Genomic DNA, 20,348 nt, shown 5'->3' on the forward strand with positions numbered 1-20,348 from the left:
TTTATCCATAGCAGCAATTTGTCTCCAATGTCACACTGCTCCAATTTGTGTAGCAGTCTTCCATGTGCAACAGTATCAAAAGCCTTTCTAAGTTCCAAGTATATAATATCAAAGTTATTCCCTGCATCCAGTTCTTTTGTGACTGCATCATAGTATCCAATCAAGTTGGTCAGGCAAGACTTCCCCTTAACAAAACCATGCTGTCTGAGCTATAACTGAAGTCTTGTCTAAATGATCCTGCAGTGCTTCTTTAACCAGTGCCTCCATTAATTTTCCTGGAACAGAGGTTAAGCTCACAGGTCTATAATTACTTGTGTCAGCCTTTGATCCTCCTTTGTGAATTGGGGTCACATTTGCACATTTCCAGTCTATGGGTACCTCCCCTGGGTCCAAGGAAGCTCTCATAATTATGGCTAAGGGTTTGCTTACTTCCTTTGCTGCCTCCTTTAATATAACTGGATAGATCCCATCCACCCCAGGTGCCTTTCTTGTGTTTATCTTCAACAGTTTCTGCTCCACTTTACTCCCAGTTATTTCAAGATTCTGTAGCTTACTGCTAGAGTTGAATACACCTCTGGCATTCCCCTCGCTGAATAACTCCTCATGTGTGAATGTCGATGCAAAATATTCATTTAGTTTGTTAGCTACCTGATCAGGATCATCAACAGTTGACCCATCAATATCAAGTGGACCAATCTGATTCATCCCCTTCCTTCTAGAGTTTACATAAGTAAAGAACTCTTTGCTGTTTTTCTTTGCATCCCTTGCCAAGGATTTCTCGTAATCTGCCTTCGCCTGCCTAACCTCCTTTGTAACTTGGTTGCATATCAACTTTTATCTATCATAGGCTTCTGTGTCATATGTTAATTTGTATGTATCCCATGCATTTTTCTTCTCTGCCATATGCCTCATTAGTTCATCTGACATCCATTTTGGTCTAAACCTTGAACAATATTTCTTAGTTGGTATGTAAAGCCTAGTAGCTTCCAAGATAAGTTCTTTGAATGCTTCCCATTTTGAATTTGCTGTTGGTAACATCATCAGTTGGTCCCACTGTATAGAATTTAAATACTGTCTCGGTCCATCGTAGTCGCCTTTACGGAAGCAATAACCCTTCCCTTTACCCCTAAAGGTAGTTACCTCTTTGAGTAAATCCCACTTCAGCACCCTGTGATCACTGCCACCTAGTGGTTCATTTATCTGCAGATTCTTAATGCATGAAGAATCACTGCTGATAATCAAATCAAGAGTATTACTCCCTCTAGTTGCCTCCCGAACATGCTGATGTAGAAAACAATCATCCAATAAATCCACAAAAGCCCTGCTAGTGTGTGAGTAACCAGCCCCCAAATTCCAGTCAATATCTGGGAAATTAAAATCTCCCATTATAAGACTCTCTGATTTACTGGCCCACTCTATTTCCCTGTACAGTTCCTTATTATACTCATCAGAGTCATTAGGCCTATAGCACACTCCTACTCTCAATTTTGATCTCCCAATGTTTATGTCACACCAAACAGACTCAACACTGCACTGTCCAGCGATGTCGACTGGCTTCACTTCCTTGGTTTTTATGTGTTTCTTAACTAATAGCATAACCCCTCCCCCCTTCCTATTCTGTCTATCCTTTCTGTAGACATTAGTCTGCGTGGGTAGCACAGTGGTACCGCCACCGTCCTCCCCACACCGTGTGGAAAAGGCCCGGGTTCGAATCCCGTCGATGACGGGAGGAACTTTAGTGGGTTTTTCACTCCGTGGCTGAGTTAGTCGGTCTCAGGCGTAGATAGCAAGGTTTTTTCCCTCAGAAACTGAGGTTTTTTTCGTCCAGCAAAACAGGCAAATCGACCAGAGAACACACGAAATTTACAGACACGAATACGGGTTAATGTAATTTCATTTACGGGTAACCCTAATATAGTAATTTTATTTTTATTTTATTTTTTTCTGTAGACATTGTACTCCCCAAATTGCAGTTCTGCATCCCTTATATCTGTGTGACACCACGTCTCTGATATCCCAACAATATCTGCCTTCGATGTTTTGAGCAATACCTCAAATTCATCAAATTTATTTACTAAACTCCTAGCATTGGTGTACACGCAAGTATACCTGCACCTGTTCCTATTCTTAGCTACCCTAACACAACCCATGTGTTTACTTGTACCGCAATGGCTCCCAGCAGTCTCTGAAATACCATGCATCTTGTTTTTCAGGCTTCTGCTCATTCTAATAGAAGCAGTGCAAGAATCTCTTTCACCTCTGCCAGTGGCTACTGTCAATCTATTGGTCTTTGTCTCCCCCCCAAGCTAGCAGTTTTCCGACCCACCTAACACTGCCTCGATAGCATCAGCAAATATTCTTGTACCCTTTCTATTTAAGTGTATCCCATCCCTGTAGAAGCAATCTCTCCTGTTAACAAGTACAGTCCAGGCTGAAAAAAATTCTACCCCTTGAGCCTTGCACAATCTTTCCAGGGCCGAATTGATCGACAAGGCTCTGATCATATACTCCCTCCTATTGTGTCTGGGCAGAATTGCAGACACTTTCAAATTCAACCCTAATTCTCGGCTTTTGTTCAACAGTGACCTGTACTTGTTTATTGGCCTTCGTCGGTAGCACGGTTGGTAGGATCACCATCGTCCCCACACTGGATGGAAAAGACCTGAGTTCGAGTCCCGTCGATGAGAGGAGGAATTTTTATGCGCATTTTTCAGAACATAGCTGAGTTAGTCGGTCTCAGGCGAGAGTAGCATAGCTTTTAATCACGAAACTCAGGATTTTCGTCCAGCAAACAAAAAAATCGACCTCACAAAACACGCAATTTAGAGACAATATACACAGAGCAATATAGCCGTAGTCGCTGATGCTTCTAAAACCTACAACAACAACAATTTCTTGTTGATCATGGTTCAAAACAGCATGACTGCTAAATATGGTGTGATCTTATATGCTCTGACCCTATGGTATCATTCCAGAATATAAACAGAAAGTTTATTTATTTTTCAGAGTAAGTAGAAACAGCAGTTCTGGACGGACTGTGTACCCCAGCCACCAATTTCTAGCCCTATTCTCATCAGCAAAGTATAAACATTTAAAGTAGAGAATGAAATACAATTTGCAAATATATTGTAAATGATACGGAGTACAAAATAATATTTTCGCCCATCCTTCAGCTAACAGACCCTGAGGAGACTTTCTCCCTCTCCCCTCCCCAGTGTTATTCATCTTACAAACTGAAAATCGACTATAAAAAAATAGACATTCACAGATGTGAAATGTCCACTCTTCATTGCAATAGTTTTCTCTGCAATTACTGGAAAAGACATAAACCTAATTCTGCCAAACATTCTATCAACTGAAATAACTATCAGAAAGCAGAATGAAAAAAAAAAAAAAAAAAAAAAAACTGAAATTACATATTGCATGTAGCGTATGCTCACCAGCATCACATAGCGGCGGAAATTTCATTTTACAACACGTGTTACTTGTTTGGAAGGTGAATAGGTTAAACAGTATTTGAAACTTAAATTTAAAACGCAATGGGAAGAAAAGCAAATTTTAAAGATAAGCCTAGAGTGGGTTCAAAAAGGAAAGCAAGAAAACGGAAAACGCAGGAATTGCAATTACCAAAACACCTTCAGCAGGGTAGGTATTAGCAATTAGTATATAAGTGAGCTGTGGAGTTCAATGAATTTATGATCGCTTACATGTCAAAAGTATAAAATGAGCAGTTTATTTGAGCCGATGGGTAGTTTATTTGAGCCGATCGGCCCAAACACTGAATACTAAAATGATGAATACATCTACCACCAGTTAGGATTAACATAAGCAAGTCGGGAACAGAGAATTGATCAGTCAGCTAACTTAGATATACGATCATACGACAATAACAAGGGTACACTGGACTGAAAGTGAATTATATATAATGTAGTGATTGAAATGTAATATGGACAGTATACAGGTTAGTGTGCAGACATCGTTGCTTGATAACAAGTACAAACAACAAACATAAGTATATAATACGAGAGCTGAATCAGGGTATTAGACTAAAGCATACAATGACTAAGGAAACTGTAAAGGATGAGATTATTTAAGGCCTCTATGATTATTTAATTTTTGTACAAGAGATATATATAAGTTTGGAATTTATCGGCGTTTCCCCTCCCCAAGGAACACAGTATTGGTATGCGAATTTAAATAATAAATAAATTTTCTGTTTATACTCCGGGACGACCAAACGGTCAGAGGAGTTTACAAGAGAGACAATACAAGAAACAGCACCATATTCAGCAGTCATGGCTTGAACCCCAGTTACTCAAGGCACGTGTACTTATGCACCCACGCGCCTGACCACTAGGCTACGGCGGCCTTCAATTTGTTATCTCATACTACCTTTTTATTTTAAAAAAAATTTCAGTTTCAATTTGGTACACCTAAACCATTGTGTGCATTAAAAAATAATTAAGTATTTCAATAATGAAGTCTAGTGAAGTTGTCACTTCTTTTTCTCAGCATACAAGTCTTTGTAGCATTGAATCCAATCTTGTAAAATTTGCATACCTCGATGCTATGTTCAACATTTGGATTCCGTTCATAATCACATGACAGGCCATGTCAACCCCCTGAAAAACTCCAATTTTTCTGTTGAAAATTCTTTTGGTGTCACTTCAGAATTGTTTTTCTCCTCTTCATATGCAATTTGCTCGTCAATTTCAAGGAGAGGTGCATCATCTAAGTCATTTGCATGTGAGCCAGTGCAGTCACGTACATTGGCAGTGTCCAAAGTTTCGAATCCCAAGTCGTTTCTGATCTTCACAATGTCTTCAGTAATTGTCTGAACTTACGATTCAAAACCAGTGAAATCATTTGCCAAATCGGACAAAACATGCTGCCAAACAGAACGCATGTTGTTGATGGTGGTTTCTAACCAAGATGTGGTTATATTTTTGATCATATTTAAAGAGGTTAAAAAATAAATTGTGAAATGAAAAGTTTGAAAAGCTATCTCGTCAGGTTGGAATTAAGAATACTGAACACTGTTGCACGTTGTCGCTAACTGCCTGAGGGGAACTATTGGCATGTGTATGTGAGACAATAGAGTTGGCACCACAGCATATATATACACACACGTACCTAGGCTATGACAACACACCATATATGTAGAGTACATGTCTAGGCTATTGAATGAGTTTTGATATGTACAGTAAATTTTCAACTTAAACTTAATTGAAAACAATGTTATAGAGAAGCCCATGCTTGCTAAGTCTTGCTAAGCGAGGTATTTCTGTACGTCTACAAAAGAGGATTGTATATGTATTTTTTTTCTGTACTGTTATTCTCTATAGTTATTATTGAAAAAGAAAAACAGAAAAATTGACACACTTTTAAGTAGTATTAATTTTATATTTATTGTTATTATTTATATTTATATTTATTGTTATATTTATTATATTTATTATAGGGCCAACAACTAAGTTGTTGGCCCTGTAATACATTGTTTTGATATAAAACAATTTGTGTTATTATATGTTATCAGGTTGTAAAGTAATTTTGGGAAACTTAAGTTTGTATATTGAATTCAGTATAGTAACCTCTCAATTTTATGGTATATATTGAGCCACCTATATATTGAGAAGAATGACTACCAACAGGAATGGTAGCTTCGGAAGAATATCATCAGTATAAGATCTAAAGTTGGATTGACTTGATAGAAAAGAGGAAGGGTGTGACAAAGAATGGTGGGATCCCTTTGAGGCAGGCCCAAGTTTGTGTCAAAAGGCAGAAAATGGATTTGTGAGAGAAAACGAGGATGCAGTCATAAAATAACTGTTGAACTAGTTTCAACAGAGGCCCTAAGATGCAGTAATATTTCTGGAGTACAAATATTTGAGGATCAACAGGAACTGAATTGAAGTAATATTAAGAATCAGTAACATTCTCCTTTTTTGCCATGTTGCAAAAATGGTAGAAATGAGTTGAAACAAAACAGTTGAATTAAATGCACTGAGATGCATTGGTGAATGTACACTTGGCCTGGATGCAAAAATTGCTGCATATTTGGAAAAAAAAATCAAATTAATCTGTTTTACTTTTTTTTTGGAAAGCATTATTTGAAATGTGTATTTTATGTCTTCAACATGGGTTAGGCTTTTCTAAAGAAGTTGAACTCCAGGAAATCTTCAAATATAAGTTATCCAGTTAAAAGTTACTTTGTAACTAAGTAGCAAGGATTTCATTCCGGTATTCAGTAAAAGGATAGAGATTCATACAATACTTCTTATGAGTTGTTTTTTTTTTTTTTTATGTGGATGCTTTCAAGAATTTTTCTTCATTCAGATTCAATTCCATATTTTGTTAAATTCCTTATATATGTTTTCTCTTGGGTTACAAAGTCTTGCATTCTGTTTTGAATATTTAGACTGATTTGAATAATTTTAATATTAAATAGCAATCTTTGACTAACTTCTTTACTGCTTTTTGTTTTTAGTTTCAGATCCAAAACCATTGAGTAGGCGAGCAAAAAAAAAGTGAGTTTTTAATTTATTTATTGAATGTACTAATTCACAGTTAAAGATTCAGTATTATAAAAGTTTTGTTCTAGAGATAATAGAAGTATTAATTGTGCTGGAAATAAAGTTAAGTTTAATCAAGCTGTTTGAATAACATCAAAAAATGTATGCAGAATACAACCTGTCAACTGTTCCAGTTTTCTGTATTTCTGGAAACCATGTGTATTTTATAGTTTTATCTGATAGGTGTCTCTGCCTCCATTTTAGCACAAATTACAGTTTATTCCTGTCTTCTGTGACAGTACAGTGGGTTTTCCATCTGTTTGGAAATATCTGTATTCTTAGACTTCTACAGTCAGGGCTGTTGTTAGCTAATCTCAGGTGGAGAGTGTCTCACATTGCACAATATATAAATTGGCCCACAAAAATTCATTTGTTCAGACATAATACACAATTTAAAAAAAAAAAATCACTGATATGATAAAAGGAATAAATACACCGAGAAAATCCTTAAAAAAACATCAGCATAATCAGAGCACAGAGATTGAAATCTAGCATGCCTATGTGTTGGCCACTGGAAATAGACTCTGACTTACTGGAAAGTCTGCATTCACTTTGGAGTTACTCAGTGCTTCTGAGGGTTTTTTTTTTTTTTTTTTTTTTATCAGTTTATGTACTGAAGATTAGAGACATCAGTCCAGTGGGGTGAAAATGTGCTGCAAAGTTACCAGTGTCATGTGAATGCCAACCAGCTAATAAAAAAATAAAAAAAAAAATGCAACAGCAAACTTGCTTACGTAGCTATCCCCTCGGGCCATTGGTCTCAAAGTAGAAATTGATTTTTTGCAGATTGTGTTGGTAAATGATGTAAGAAAACAAGTTTATACAGCAACAGCCAAAAAAAAAAAAAAAAAAAAAAACAGTTCCCATATCATCTGCATACACTGTCTAATAATTAAATTTATATAATTCCTCCTTAAATTATGAAAACTATTCAGTTACACAACACCGGATGGATGTTTATTCCAGCAACCAACTACTCTCTGACTGAAAGAACATCTCTGCACATCTGTCCTGCAACCATCCTTTCTCAATTTAAATGTATTTCCCTTATGTGTGTTGTCTGAACAAGAGTAAGAATGTCATCAATATTTAGCTTACTCAATCCATTCAAGGCCTTAAACACCTCAATTAGATCACCTTATAGGTGTCTAGTTTCCAGATGCTTCAGTTTGCAGAATTGCAGACTTTCTTGTTAACCATACCCTTTTTGTTTCCCCTTACTAACCTCATTGCTGTTCTCTGCATCCATTCCAATGGATACATATCCTTCCTAAAATGCAGTTTCCAGACCTATTTGCAGTACTCAAGATGTGGCCTTATTATTGCTTTATACAGTGGAATAATTGCCTCCTTATCCCTGTTGACAAAATTCTTGTGTATCATTGACAAAAAATCCATGAACTGTTCTAACAGCCCATCTGCATTGCTCAGAAAACTTAATGTCTGACTGTGCAATTACTCCCAAGTCTTTTTCATTCTCTCTTTGGCGCCTCCGTAGCCAGGTGAGCAGGAGCTGCAGTGCGTAGCACACGCTTCTTGATTAGACCGGGGTTCAAGCCTGTGACCACCAAATACGGAGGATGCGGAAAGGTCAGGGAATGACCACCACATATCCCCGGAGCAATATGGCCTTAGTTGCTAATGCTCCTAAAAACCAAATAACAACATTTTAATTCTCTACTACCTTTAGAGTAGTAGAGAATGAAACTCTAAAGGTAGTAGAGTGGTACCGCAGTTGATATATTATTCTGGGATTACCATTACCCATATGCAGAGCCTTACATTTGCCAATGTTAAACTTTGGTTGCTATTTTTTGGCCCATTTGCTTAATTTTTCTGGGTCTTGTTGCAGCTGAGTAGTATACCCTGATTACCATCATTCACGAACCTACTAACCTTTGTATCATCTGCAAACTTAGACATTAAGCCTGATGTGCCATCATCAGTATCAAAAATAAATATAGAAAATAACAATGGACCCAGCACTGAACTCTGAGGGACTCCATTAATAACATTAGTCAAAGAAGAGCAGTGCCCATGGATAACTATTCTCTTGTTTTCTGCCATTCACCCATCCCTTTATTCTTAACAGTAGCTTGCCCTTAATGCCACACATATCCTATTTGTACAGCAGTCTCTCATGTGAAACAGTATCAAAAGCTTTTCTGAAATCTAAGTATATGGTGTCAGAATTTCTCTTTTGCATAGTTTCTTTGTTACTGTGTCATAGTATCCAATTAGAATGTTCAAGTAAATCACCTCTTAACAAATCCATGCTGTTATTGCCAAATAGCTTTATTCCTGTCTAGGTGGTCCTGCATTATTTCTTTCATTAGTGACTCAATTATTTTCCAAGGAACAGAAGTCAAGTTTATAGATCTGTAATTACTCTCTTCACACTTTGATTACCCTCCCTCCTGCCCTTTTTGTGAATTCTGGAGACATTTGCACATCCCCAATTCACAAGTCTCTCCCCTGAATTCATGGATGTTTTCATTTTCATAATTATGGCTAAAGGTTTGTTTACCTCTTTCGCTGCTTCTTTTAATATAATTGGATAGATTCCATCAGCCATAGGTGCCTTTTTACTTTTAGATTTAACAATTTCTTTTCCACTTTCCTCTCAGTTATCACAAAATCATTTAACTCATGGTTATAACTTGGTGTACTTCTGGCATTCCCATCCCTAAAAACTTCTTTGCAGATGAATGTAGATGCAAAATATTTATTTAGCTTCTCAGTAACCTGAACAAGATCATCAGTAGATGTACCATTCATGCGTAGTGGGCTAATGTGGTTCATACCTTTCCTTCTAATGTTAACATGAGCAAGAATTCTTTGCTACTTTACTTGGTAATCAAGTCATTAAAGGGGTTAGCAGGCTAATGCAGATTATCAGAGTTCTTTGACTAAGAGTGCAATGAAAAGTGAATGCCTACTGACATTCACTAGTGGCATTTCTTTTTGGAGGAAAATTCAAAAATAAATGTTCAGCCAGTCTGCAATATCTAGCTCTCTTGCTCAAATTCTCTGAATAACTGAGAATTTGAGCATAAGAGCATTCTAAAAAAAAAGTATCAAAAAGTCAGTTACGCTACTAAAATTGAAAAGAAAAGTGATAACGCTTGGTAGTAGTAATGGCAAATGATGTATGCCCCCTTGTGTGTAGTGTCATCAAGTGGAAGAATGCCATTAACATTAAGCTTAGTCAATCCATTCAAGGCTTTAAACACCTCTATCAGATCGCCCTGAAAGTGCTCAGTCTTGAGATGCTGCAATTTGCAGAACTGAAGTCTAGGTAAGTGCACTCTTTTGTTCCCTTCACCAGTCTGGTTGCCCTTCTCTGCGCACATTCCAGCAGATCTACATCTTTCCTAAAGTGAGGCCTCTAGACTTGTATACAGTGCTCAAGATGCACCCTAACCATCCTTATATAAAGGGATAAGCATCCCTTATCCCTGCTAGTAAAGTTTCTGTATATCATTGGCAAAACCCCATGAGCTGTCGTGGCAGCATAGCTGCACTGCTCGGAGAATTTCATGTCTGTCTGCACAATTTCCCCCAGGTCTTTTTTTGGTGCCTCCGTAGCCAGGTAGGCAGGAGCAGCAGTGCGTAGCACACGCTTCTTGATTAGACCGGGGTTTGAGCCTGTGACCACCAAATACGGAGGATGCGGAAAGGTCAGGGAATGACCACCGCATATCCCCGGAGCAATATGGCCTTAGTTGCTAATGCTCCTAAAAACCAAATAACAACAACAATAACAACCCAGGTCTTTTTGTTCTCCACTTCCCTGAGTGTAATACCACATAGCTGATAAGTTACTCTGGGATTAGGCACCTCCGTAGGCAGGTGGGAAGGAGCAGCAGTACATAGCACACGCTTCTTGATTAGACTGGGGTTCGAGCCCGTCACCACCAAATACGGAGGATGCGGAAAGGTCAGAGAATGACCACCGCATATCCCGGAGCAATATGGCCTTAGTTGCTAATGCTCCTAAAAACCAAATAACAAACAACTAACAAACAACAACTCTGGGATTACTTCTATGCAAGTGCAGTACTGTGCATTTGTCAGTGTTAAACTTCAACTGCTATTTCTCAGCCCATCGACCCAATTTTTCTAGATCTTGTTGCAGTATCCCCCCCCCCCCCCGGTGGAGGATAGTCCCCTTCCACAGGGGTCCTTTCTAGCCCTTTAACTTTCCATTTTAAGGTGGAAAGTTTTCCTATCATTCAACTTATCTTCGTCAGTTCCTCCCCTCCTCATATGCCATTCCACTTGGTGTGGATTGGCAGATTAAATATGATAGGTATGATATATTTTTTTTTTTTTGATAGTTGTTGGCGCATAGGCTTCTGTGGCCATAATGCACCTCCCAAGGTTTTTGCAGTACTTTGATCCAAGCCCGAGGCGGGGATCGAACCCGCGACCTTTGGGTTGCCAGGCAGGCACTTTACCCACCCGGCTAGCCCGGTTGGCAGATATGATATAATGAACATAGTGTAGTGTTGATTGTCAAGGCACCAGGGTCACCCCCAACTTCACATTTGTAGACCCTGTGTCATACTACAAACTCCCCCCCTTGGTGGAGGATAGACTCCTTCCACAGGGGTCCTTTCTAGCCCTTTAATTTTCCATTTTCAGGTGAAAAGTTTTCCTATCATTCAACTTACCTTCATCAGTTCCTCCCCCTCCTCATATGCCATTCCACTTGGTGTGGATTGGCAGATTAAATATGATAGGTATGATATAATGAACATAGTGTAGTGTTGATTGTCAAGGCACCAGGGTCACCCCCAACTTCATGTTTGTATACCCTGTGTCATACTACAAACTCTGTAAAGGCCAGAGATAGTGTGAGTTTTAGTGTTGGTATGTGTAGTATAGTGTTGAATTGTATTGGTCTGTTGTTCCTCTGGCCATTTAGCCCCAAGACTCCCTAATTGGACCCCATGTTGACTGTCTACTGCCTCAAGGAGGTAGACCAGGTGTAGTAGGGAATAGAAAGGTCTCTGGCTGGGGTGAACCTTGGATAATGCCTGAGCTTGCCAGGGAGGGCCCTGAGGGGGGGGGGGAATTCTCTGAAGAGGGAAAAAGGGAACAGGGGAGAAACAGATGAAAATAAGAAGGGTAGATAATAGAAAAACTTTCCACCTGGAAATGGGAAGTTAAAGGGCTAGAAGGTGCCCTTGTGGGAGCAATCCATCCTTCATTGGGGGGGGGGCGACTGTTAAAAACAGAGAAAGATTTGTGGTTGTAGAATTAACCAAGAGTTAGCATATCCCATGCCATGTCTCAGATCAGGGATATGATGTCAGCAAGACAGGGGAGGATTTCCTAATAGATTGCCCCAACTGGAACAAATTAGGGGGCCTGTTAGAACAACATACATTCTACATATACTCAACCCAATTGCACACCTGTCATACATTTACATAATCATACACATTTTTTATGTATTTAAGGAATACTGTTACATACTTCATATTTATTTGGTAGTTGTTTAAATATGCATTTATATTTATATTTATAAAAATTTGTGCATTTGTATTTATATTTGTATAAATATACAAATAAAAATTTGTATATTTATATTTATAACAGTCTGTGGCTGATAACTTAATCTTGTATTGCATCATTGTTTATATGGGGGAAAATCTGTTTTGATCTATGGCACCTTTTTTAGAGATGCAACCTTCCATAAGTCCAAGGACTGCTTGTATAATATTTTTTATTTTGTGTTCAGTATAGCTTTATTCCAATGAATCTGTTTTGGGACTTTTCTTAATAACTCCCTTTTTTTTTTTTTATTTTTTCCTCTCCCTTTATATTTTTAGATTACAGTTGAAAGAAATTAAACAGGTGATTTCAAAAGCAAAAAATGAAATTAAGAAAGTACAGATGCCAAAAGGTTTGTTTATTTGTTGAATAAGATTCTTGTGGATATAAAAATATATATAAACACTATTGTAATATGTAATGGCTGAGAGTCATGTAACCCATAAAGTTGTCCCACCACCCCAGCATAGCATAAATATTCATTTACTCCATGCACTTTTTTTTTTCTGAAATTTTTAATTAAAAGTGGGAAGGATATGATCACAGAATGGATTATAATGAGAAGCAGCATTGGAAAGTAATAAAGTATCACAACTGATGGTGGAAAATTTCAAATATACTGTACACATTCATTAAAAAAGATACTGCTGCTTAAATTTTTTTTTAATAAAAAAGGGGTATGTCTCTTATTTGGATGTGCATGAGATTCAAATATGATATTTATAATTCATGATGTGTAGCAGTGATACATGTATTAATTTATGTCATGTTGGAACTCTGTGTAGATGTTACTCATATGAGTTTGTTTACCCAGTATGCAGTGAGCTAAAATCAGAATTATATTTGATTTTCTTGATCAAATACATAATTTATATAATTGATTGAAATATTCTTAAGAAATCTATAAAATTGTAACAAACTTATGTACAGACAGCCATTTGTGCATAAGGGGCTTTTTGAGATAAGAATGAATAAATAAATAAATAAATCTTTATTCCCATCACGGCAAGTTTCCAGGTGGAGTACAAAGTAAATGGATGCTACAAAGAAAAAATGTTACATGTAGAAAAATAGTAAATAAGCAAAACACAGAAAAACAAAAAATAGACACAATAAAACATCCTGTAATGATGGGAAGGGGTACAATATAATCAGGGGAAGACTTCATGGTCCTCTGGAGGACTGCGACAGATGTAGGTATTTCACACACAGCTGAAGATGCTGGAGCCAGATCCATTGCAGCAAGTGTTGAATGACTCAGTCCAGACAGTTATGATGAGTCAGCTGGGGAGCTTGCCATGAGAAGCACATAGCATCTATAAGCTGTGTTGGTGGCAAATCGATGGTCAGCATCAAGTCCTTGGATTCTGTCAAGCATCTTGTTTGGTAGGAAGTGCAATACAGTTAATTATAAAAGTTATAGTTTTTAATAAATCCAAACTCAATTTTAAAACAACCAATATAGGAAGCTTGCCTTTTGTTCAAATGTAGTTGGGCTTTCTGATCCTTTGCTAATCATTGGCTGCAACTTCCATCCTTCCTTACTTCTCTTTATATCCTGATAGTTCTATTGCATCTTTGTCTCAAGATAATGGTAACTTAAAAGCATCTTTTTTTTTTTTTCCCTGTAAACTTTGATAATATTGACAGATTGTCTCCTACCAGCACTATACATAACCCACTTAATTCCTCTGTTATTTTGAGGATTCTTCTAATCTCTTCCAACAGAAAGAGATTAAAAGAATCCTGAATAAATCTTAATCCCAATAAATTACCAAGCCCTGTTGGCATTTCTGCACCACTTCAAACTTATGTGGCCCCAAGTGCCATGCGAGTGATCAATGCAAATCTCAAAGTGCCTTCTCTAGAATTAGCTGTTTTCAGAGAATTTTCAAGTCTGTTTATTAAGTTAATTCTTTTCTGCTCTTCTCAATAAAGAAGTAAGCTTTTCAAAAGAAGGGAAAGGTACCTTTCTTCTTCCTGTATATTGAACTAACCTACATAACACACTAACCACTAATCTCTTCTCGCTTGGTCACCGGTGGCACCGCTCCTGCCTCCATGTAGCAGGGCCGGTAACCTGGGGGAAAAGTTATCCGGGGCTAAAAGGAGCAACCATGGATTGCGACAACTACCCAGCACTTGAGCCCAGACCCTCGGGTCATGACATTAATGGAACCGAACGTGACGTATCCCAATCGAAGAGACTACGCAAAAATGAAAATGAACAGGAATATCCAACATTCCTCGTATTACATTCTCTTTCATCCAAACCTATGAATGCCCTTTCACCATTTCTAGTTCAGAAATGCTTTGAAAGTGTGGCTGGTTCACTGCAAATGGTGAAAATACTCCGATCTGGAGATCTACTAGTCGAAACAACTAAACATCAGCATTCTCAGGCTCTACTGAAGGTGCCTCCATAGCTAGGTGGGCAGGAGCAGCAGTGCGTAGCACACGCTTCTTGATTAGACTGGGGTTCAAGCCCATGCCCACCAAATATGGAGGATGTGGAAAGGTCAGGGAAAGATCATCGCATATCCCCGGAACAATATGGCCTTAGTTGCTAATGCTCCTAAAAACCAAATAACAAACAAACTCTACTGAAATTGTCAAGTTTTGGCTCAATACCTGTACAGGTCACCTCTCATGCCCATTGAATAGCTCCAAAGGAGTAATTGCAGAGTGGGATCTGATGAATGTTGCTGAAGATGAGATAGTAGAAGAATTACAAGAGCAAAAAGTCATTCAAGCTAAACAAATAATGTTAAAAAAAAGATGGTGAACTTGTTCCCACTAGGAACATTATTCAAACATTTAGTACACTAACCTTACCATCATGTGTGAAAGCCAGATACCTTAACTGCTGAGTATATCTCTACTTTTCCAATCCAATCAGATGTTTCAAATGTCAAAAATTTGGACACTCACAAACAGTATGTCGAGGGGACTCCACCTGCCCGAACTGCGGCTCCAAAGCTCATTCACAAACGGACTGCACTGCAGAAATGCCACAATGCCCAAATTGTAAAGGCCAGCATCCAAGCTTATTCAAAAGCATGTGAACTCTGTAGATTAGGGAAAAACATCCAAAAATACAAAGTTGAAAAAAAAGGTCACCTACTAAGAAGCTAGGAAGCAAATTATGCTCAACATGCCAAAAGTTGCCTCTGCTGCAGCAACCAAAAAATATCAATCAACTGATGCACAAATGGCAGTCACAGTATCCCCATCCATTTCAATTGCAGATTGGGCTCGATCAGTGCTTTCGTCCCCACAACCACCATCTACAGAACAATGTAAAGTAACTTTCGCTAGCAATACTCCACTAACAGTCCCACCAACTGCAACTGATACTTTGCCAGAAACTACAAAATTGAAAGCATCAGCATCAAACACTGCAGACCAACCATACTCAGGAAATATGGATATAGATTCTGGCACCCTGCAAGAAGAGGCCATTTTAGATTTACACGCAGAAGATGACATGGACATTGGGCACCCTACCTTCCAGAAAAAAGAAAGAATGAAACTAGATTGATTCAAACAGGCTGGATACAAAAAACAGACAGAACCATCTACAACCTCTAAGCCGAAATAATGCCGAACATTATACAATGGAACTGTAGAGGTCTACGAAGCAATATTTTTGATATTTATGATCTAATCAAACAGCATAGTCCAGTTATCATCTGCCTGCAAGAAACTAATGTAACTCCACAGGTGACTCCAGTGATTAAAAACTATAGTATCTGCCAACAAGACAGAAGCAGTACTAACTTAACAAAAGGAAGTGTAGCCATACTTATTGACAACAAGGTTCCTACCAAACAGATCCCTCTACAGACCACATTAGCGGCTGTAGCGGTACATATTGTTTTGGGTTTAATGCTAACTGTAGTCTCTGTGTACCTCTCCCCAAACAAAGAATTTACTGTAAAAGAGCTGGAGGATCTTATAAAACAGCTTCCATCTCCTTTCATTCTGCTAGGAGATTTCAGTGGGTGCCATCCTATGTGGGGATTGACAAATGAGGAAAACTCGTTGAAACAGTTCTTGATAATCAGAATCTTACATTAGTAAATACTGGTGCCAACACTTATATTCACTTTCCCACCGGAGTATCTACTGCCGTAGATCTATCAATATGTTCTCCAAAACTGTTCCCACTTATTCAGTGGTTAGTTTTAAGTAACCTACTGAATAGTGATCATTTGCAAATTGCAAACAAATAGAATCTCACATATAACCAGCCACATAAAATGGAAATTTAACAAGGCAGATTGGAACAAGTTCACCGATGCAATTTCCTTTGATGATCAAGTCATCAAAAGCCAGCTTATAGATGATGTTACTGACCACATTGCTACACAGATAAAATCAGCTGCAATTTGCTCTATACCCAAAACCAGAGTTGGTCCTCATAGACATGCCAATGTCTGGTGGAATGATGCATGCATGCATGCTGTGATGCCAAAAAAGAACAGAATAAAGCATGGAATCTATTTCGCAAGAACCCAACAACTGACAACCTGATAAATTTTAAGAAATGTAAAGCTAAGGCGTGTTACATGCAGAAAAAATCGAAAAAAGATTCTTGGATCCGGTTTGCTTCCACCATTAATAAAAATACAGAGAGCAGAAAAATCTGTAACAAAATCAAAAAGCTGAATGGTAAATCCCACACAGAATCAACACCTATTATAAGTTGGAAGAGTAAAGATTTCTCCAATAGAAATTGCAAACGCCCTGGCCAAATCCTTTTCTGAAATCTCTGCCACATCCGCATATAAGTCGGCCTTTAAACAGATAAAAGCCAATGCAGAAAAGTATAAGCATACCTTCAATACAACGACATCTCTTCCATATAATCGACCTTTTACATTACTCGAACTAGAGAGCTCCTTAAATAGATCAGCTAATAGTGCACCAGGGTCTGATGGGATACACTATCATGCTCAAACACCTAAAGAAGAAAGCTCTGAACTCATTACTGATATATTTCAACCGGATATTCTCTGGAGGCTACTACCTTCTTTCTTGGTGCCACTCAATAGTCCTAGCCTTTGCTAAACCTGGAAAGGATCAATCAAATCCACAAAACTATTGGCCAATATCTCTTAGTAGTTGCCTTGGTAAAACATTAGAAAAAATGATTCACGCTCAATTGGTTTGGTACCTAGAATCTCACTTGATAATGAAGAAGGGGTCCCATAAGGATCAGTTCTTAGTGCGATGCTCTTTGCAGTTAAGCTAAACAATGCAACAGAGAACATTCCAGTTAATGTTGACACCTATCTATATGCAGACGACTTTACAATATCCTGCCACTTGCAAAATATGCGTTCAGTCGAGCGTCAATTGCAGCTCTCAATAAATAAAATACAATCATGGGCATCCCATAATGGCTATCACCTCTCTGCATCAAAAACAACTGCTATCCACTTTTGCAAAAAAGCTTCAGCTTCATCCAGATCCTGAACTAAGGTTAGGAATCCAACAAATACCACTTAGCAACAATATCCGGTTCTTGGGACTAGTACCCAACACTAAACTTACTTTTCAGGTGCATATAAGGCAATTACAGACACAGTGCATGAAAAAGATGAATATCCTTAAAGTTATCTCTTCCATGGCATGGGGAGCCGATTGCTTCACGCTTCTGCCTCTATATCGAACCTTAATAAGATCTCGTCTGGACTATGGAGCTCCAGTTTATGATTCTGCACTTAAGACAGCATTGGCTTGGCTCAGTCCAGTCCAACATCGTGCTCTCAGGATTGCCTCCGGAGCTTTTAAGACATCCCCAGTACAAAGTTTGTATGCCAATGAGCCTCCATAGCCAGGTGGGAAGGAGCAGCAGTGCATAGCACACGCTTTTTGATTAGACTGGGGTTCGAGCCCATCACCACCAAATACGGAGGATGCGGAAAGGTCAGGGAATGACCACCGCATATTCCCGGAGCAATATGGCCTTTTTAGCTATGCAGCCAAATTACGTAGTCCCTTCTCACCCCATCTGGATATATCTCTTTGAACCTCAGTGGGAAAACTTATACAGAAACAAACCCAATGAAAATAAACCTGCAGGGGTATCCAGCTACAAGAGTTAACAGAAGTCTGGGGCATCTATCTTGGAAATATATCTCAAGCTTCAGATGCAGTACAAACACCATGGGCAATGTATACACCTCTTTGCAATAACTATTTTCTTCAGTGGGGAAAACACTCCTTATCGAACAACAATCTTAGACAGTTACATGCGGCTCATGCATTGGCCAATGCTCGCAGTCTCCAAATATATACAGATGGCTCCAAAACTGATTTATCCGTAGGAGCTGGAGTAACCAGTCCTACAACCACTGTTTCTGTTTAGTTACCACTTGAATGCAGTGTTTTTACTGCTGAACTGTATGCAATCAAAATGGCTTTAAATGTCCTTAACAATCCTCTAAACACCCAGATCATAATATACACAGACTCTTTAAGTGCTGTGAATGCCCTACGGAATAAATCACAAAATTTCCATCCCCTTATCCCACAAATTAGATCTCAGTTATATCACCTCAGGGAAAATAAGTAAACTATCATGTTTTGCTGGATACCCAGCCATGTTGGAATTGCAGGAAATGAGCATGCAGATGAAGCAGCAAAACACCCTACTTGCTTCAATTACATCCCAGTTCCATATTCTGACTACAAACCAATCATATGGCAGATATGCACTGAGATATGGTCTGAATTGTGGCATCACCAAACAGGTAACAAGCTCCTTCAAATAAAGCAGAATTCACAGCTATGGAGATCCAGTTCCCAATTAAAGAGGCAGGAAGAGGTTGTGCTTGCAAGAGCACGAATTGGCCATATACATCTAACACACCTATTTTTACTGCTAGGTGAAGATCCTCCACTTTGCTTGCATTGTAGTACCACACTTACCGTGAAGCATATTATCATTGAGTGTCCACATTACCATTCAGCTAGAATTGCATGTTTCAGATCTCTACTAAATTCACAAAAACCACTGCAACTAAGACATATACTTGGAGATGATGCCAATTTATCAGAATTGTTTATTTATCTAAAAATGATCAATGTATGCAACCACTTCTAGACCCATCTATAATGTATTGATGAACTTTTGAAAGTAACAGGTGCAATTTGGCCATAGTAGCCCTTGCGCCAATAAATCTCACTACAACAACATCAAACTTATGCACCTGAGTTAGCTCTGTTTTTATCATCTCATTACATTCATTCCACTATTGTTTTTCCATCTATATGCTAATTTGCTAGTAGCTAGCCAGTTCTTAAGATGAGAGACAAATCTTTGCCATCCAGTTTTCATGGAGACAATTTGGAGGGTGGGAGAGTTCCATGTGCTTCCTCTGCATTGATTATTTTTTGTTCCAGTGACAAATTCATATTTTATCTTTAATTTAAAATCTTGAAAAGAGCCTTAGGATTTAATTTGCATATTTATTATTATTTTTTTTTTTTTTGAAAATTTAAACCTTAGTCTACTTCTAAGCTAGTTCCAACATTCAGATAACTTTTTCACTGCACAATTTTTTGTAAATTTAGTGCATTTTTGGATTCCATACTTTGTCTGCAGTGGCAAACATGGAAAGAAATGTCTTTGGGTTTAATTTGTGTGTTGAAATTTGCTTTGTGAATTTTAATTCTGACCTACTTATAAGCTATTATCAACATTCAGGCTTCCAAGCTAAACTTCTTATTAGGAAATTTTGTATGATATGATTAGTTGAATACCAAACCCAGTTATATTACATTCCCTGGCTGTTACAGATGATTTTATATTTTTTGCTGGTTAATGAATTGCCCAGTTTCATTAGAAAAGTCTGAAGCTGTCTGGATTAAACAATCTTAGTTTGCTTAATCAAGGTAACCAGAATTGATTAATTTTCATTTAGCTGATGTGATTAAATCTTTTTCCTGATAGAAAAAGAAAAATCAATGATCAAGAATAAGAATACCAAGAGTGTTAAAGGATTCTCTGATGATAATCAGAAATGGTTGAGGCCAAAAAAAAAGAAATTGATATCAACAGATTTTGAAAATGATGATCAGAGTACTAAAGTAAAGGTTAGTTTAGCATGATTTTTGAGTGGGTATGTATATTTATTTTTATCTCCCCACTTGAAGTTATATTCTACGTAGAAGCTAAATGTAACATTGCTTTTATTTCAGGCT

General features: G+C 38.0%; 1 protein-coding gene across 1 annotated transcript in view; it reads left to right on the forward strand.

The window, feature by feature from the left end:
* Positions 1 to 3,474: 3,474 nt before the first annotated feature.
* Positions 3,475 to 20,348, forward strand: part of LOC150085338 (28S rRNA (cytosine(4447)-C(5))-methyltransferase) — a 94,397-nt gene continuing 77,523 nt past the window's right edge. The window contains exons 1-4 of the mRNA XM_090373163.1: positions 3,475 to 3,645; positions 6,488 to 6,527; positions 12,413 to 12,486; positions 20,098 to 20,240. Of these exons, the coding sequence (XP_090229289.1) occupies positions 3,540 to 3,645; positions 6,488 to 6,527; positions 12,413 to 12,486; positions 20,098 to 20,240 (363 nt within the window). The 5' untranslated portion in view covers positions 3,475 to 3,539. The remainder of the gene's footprint in view (positions 3,646 to 6,487; positions 6,528 to 12,412; positions 12,487 to 20,097; positions 20,241 to 20,348) is intronic.

This window comes from Mastigoproctus giganteus, chromosome 5 (genome assembly GCF_048544385.1).
Source record: "Mastigoproctus giganteus isolate SK-2022 chromosome 5, ASM4854438v1, whole genome shotgun sequence".
Taxonomy (NCBI): domain Eukaryota; kingdom Metazoa; phylum Arthropoda; class Arachnida; order Uropygi; family Thelyphonidae; genus Mastigoproctus; species Mastigoproctus giganteus.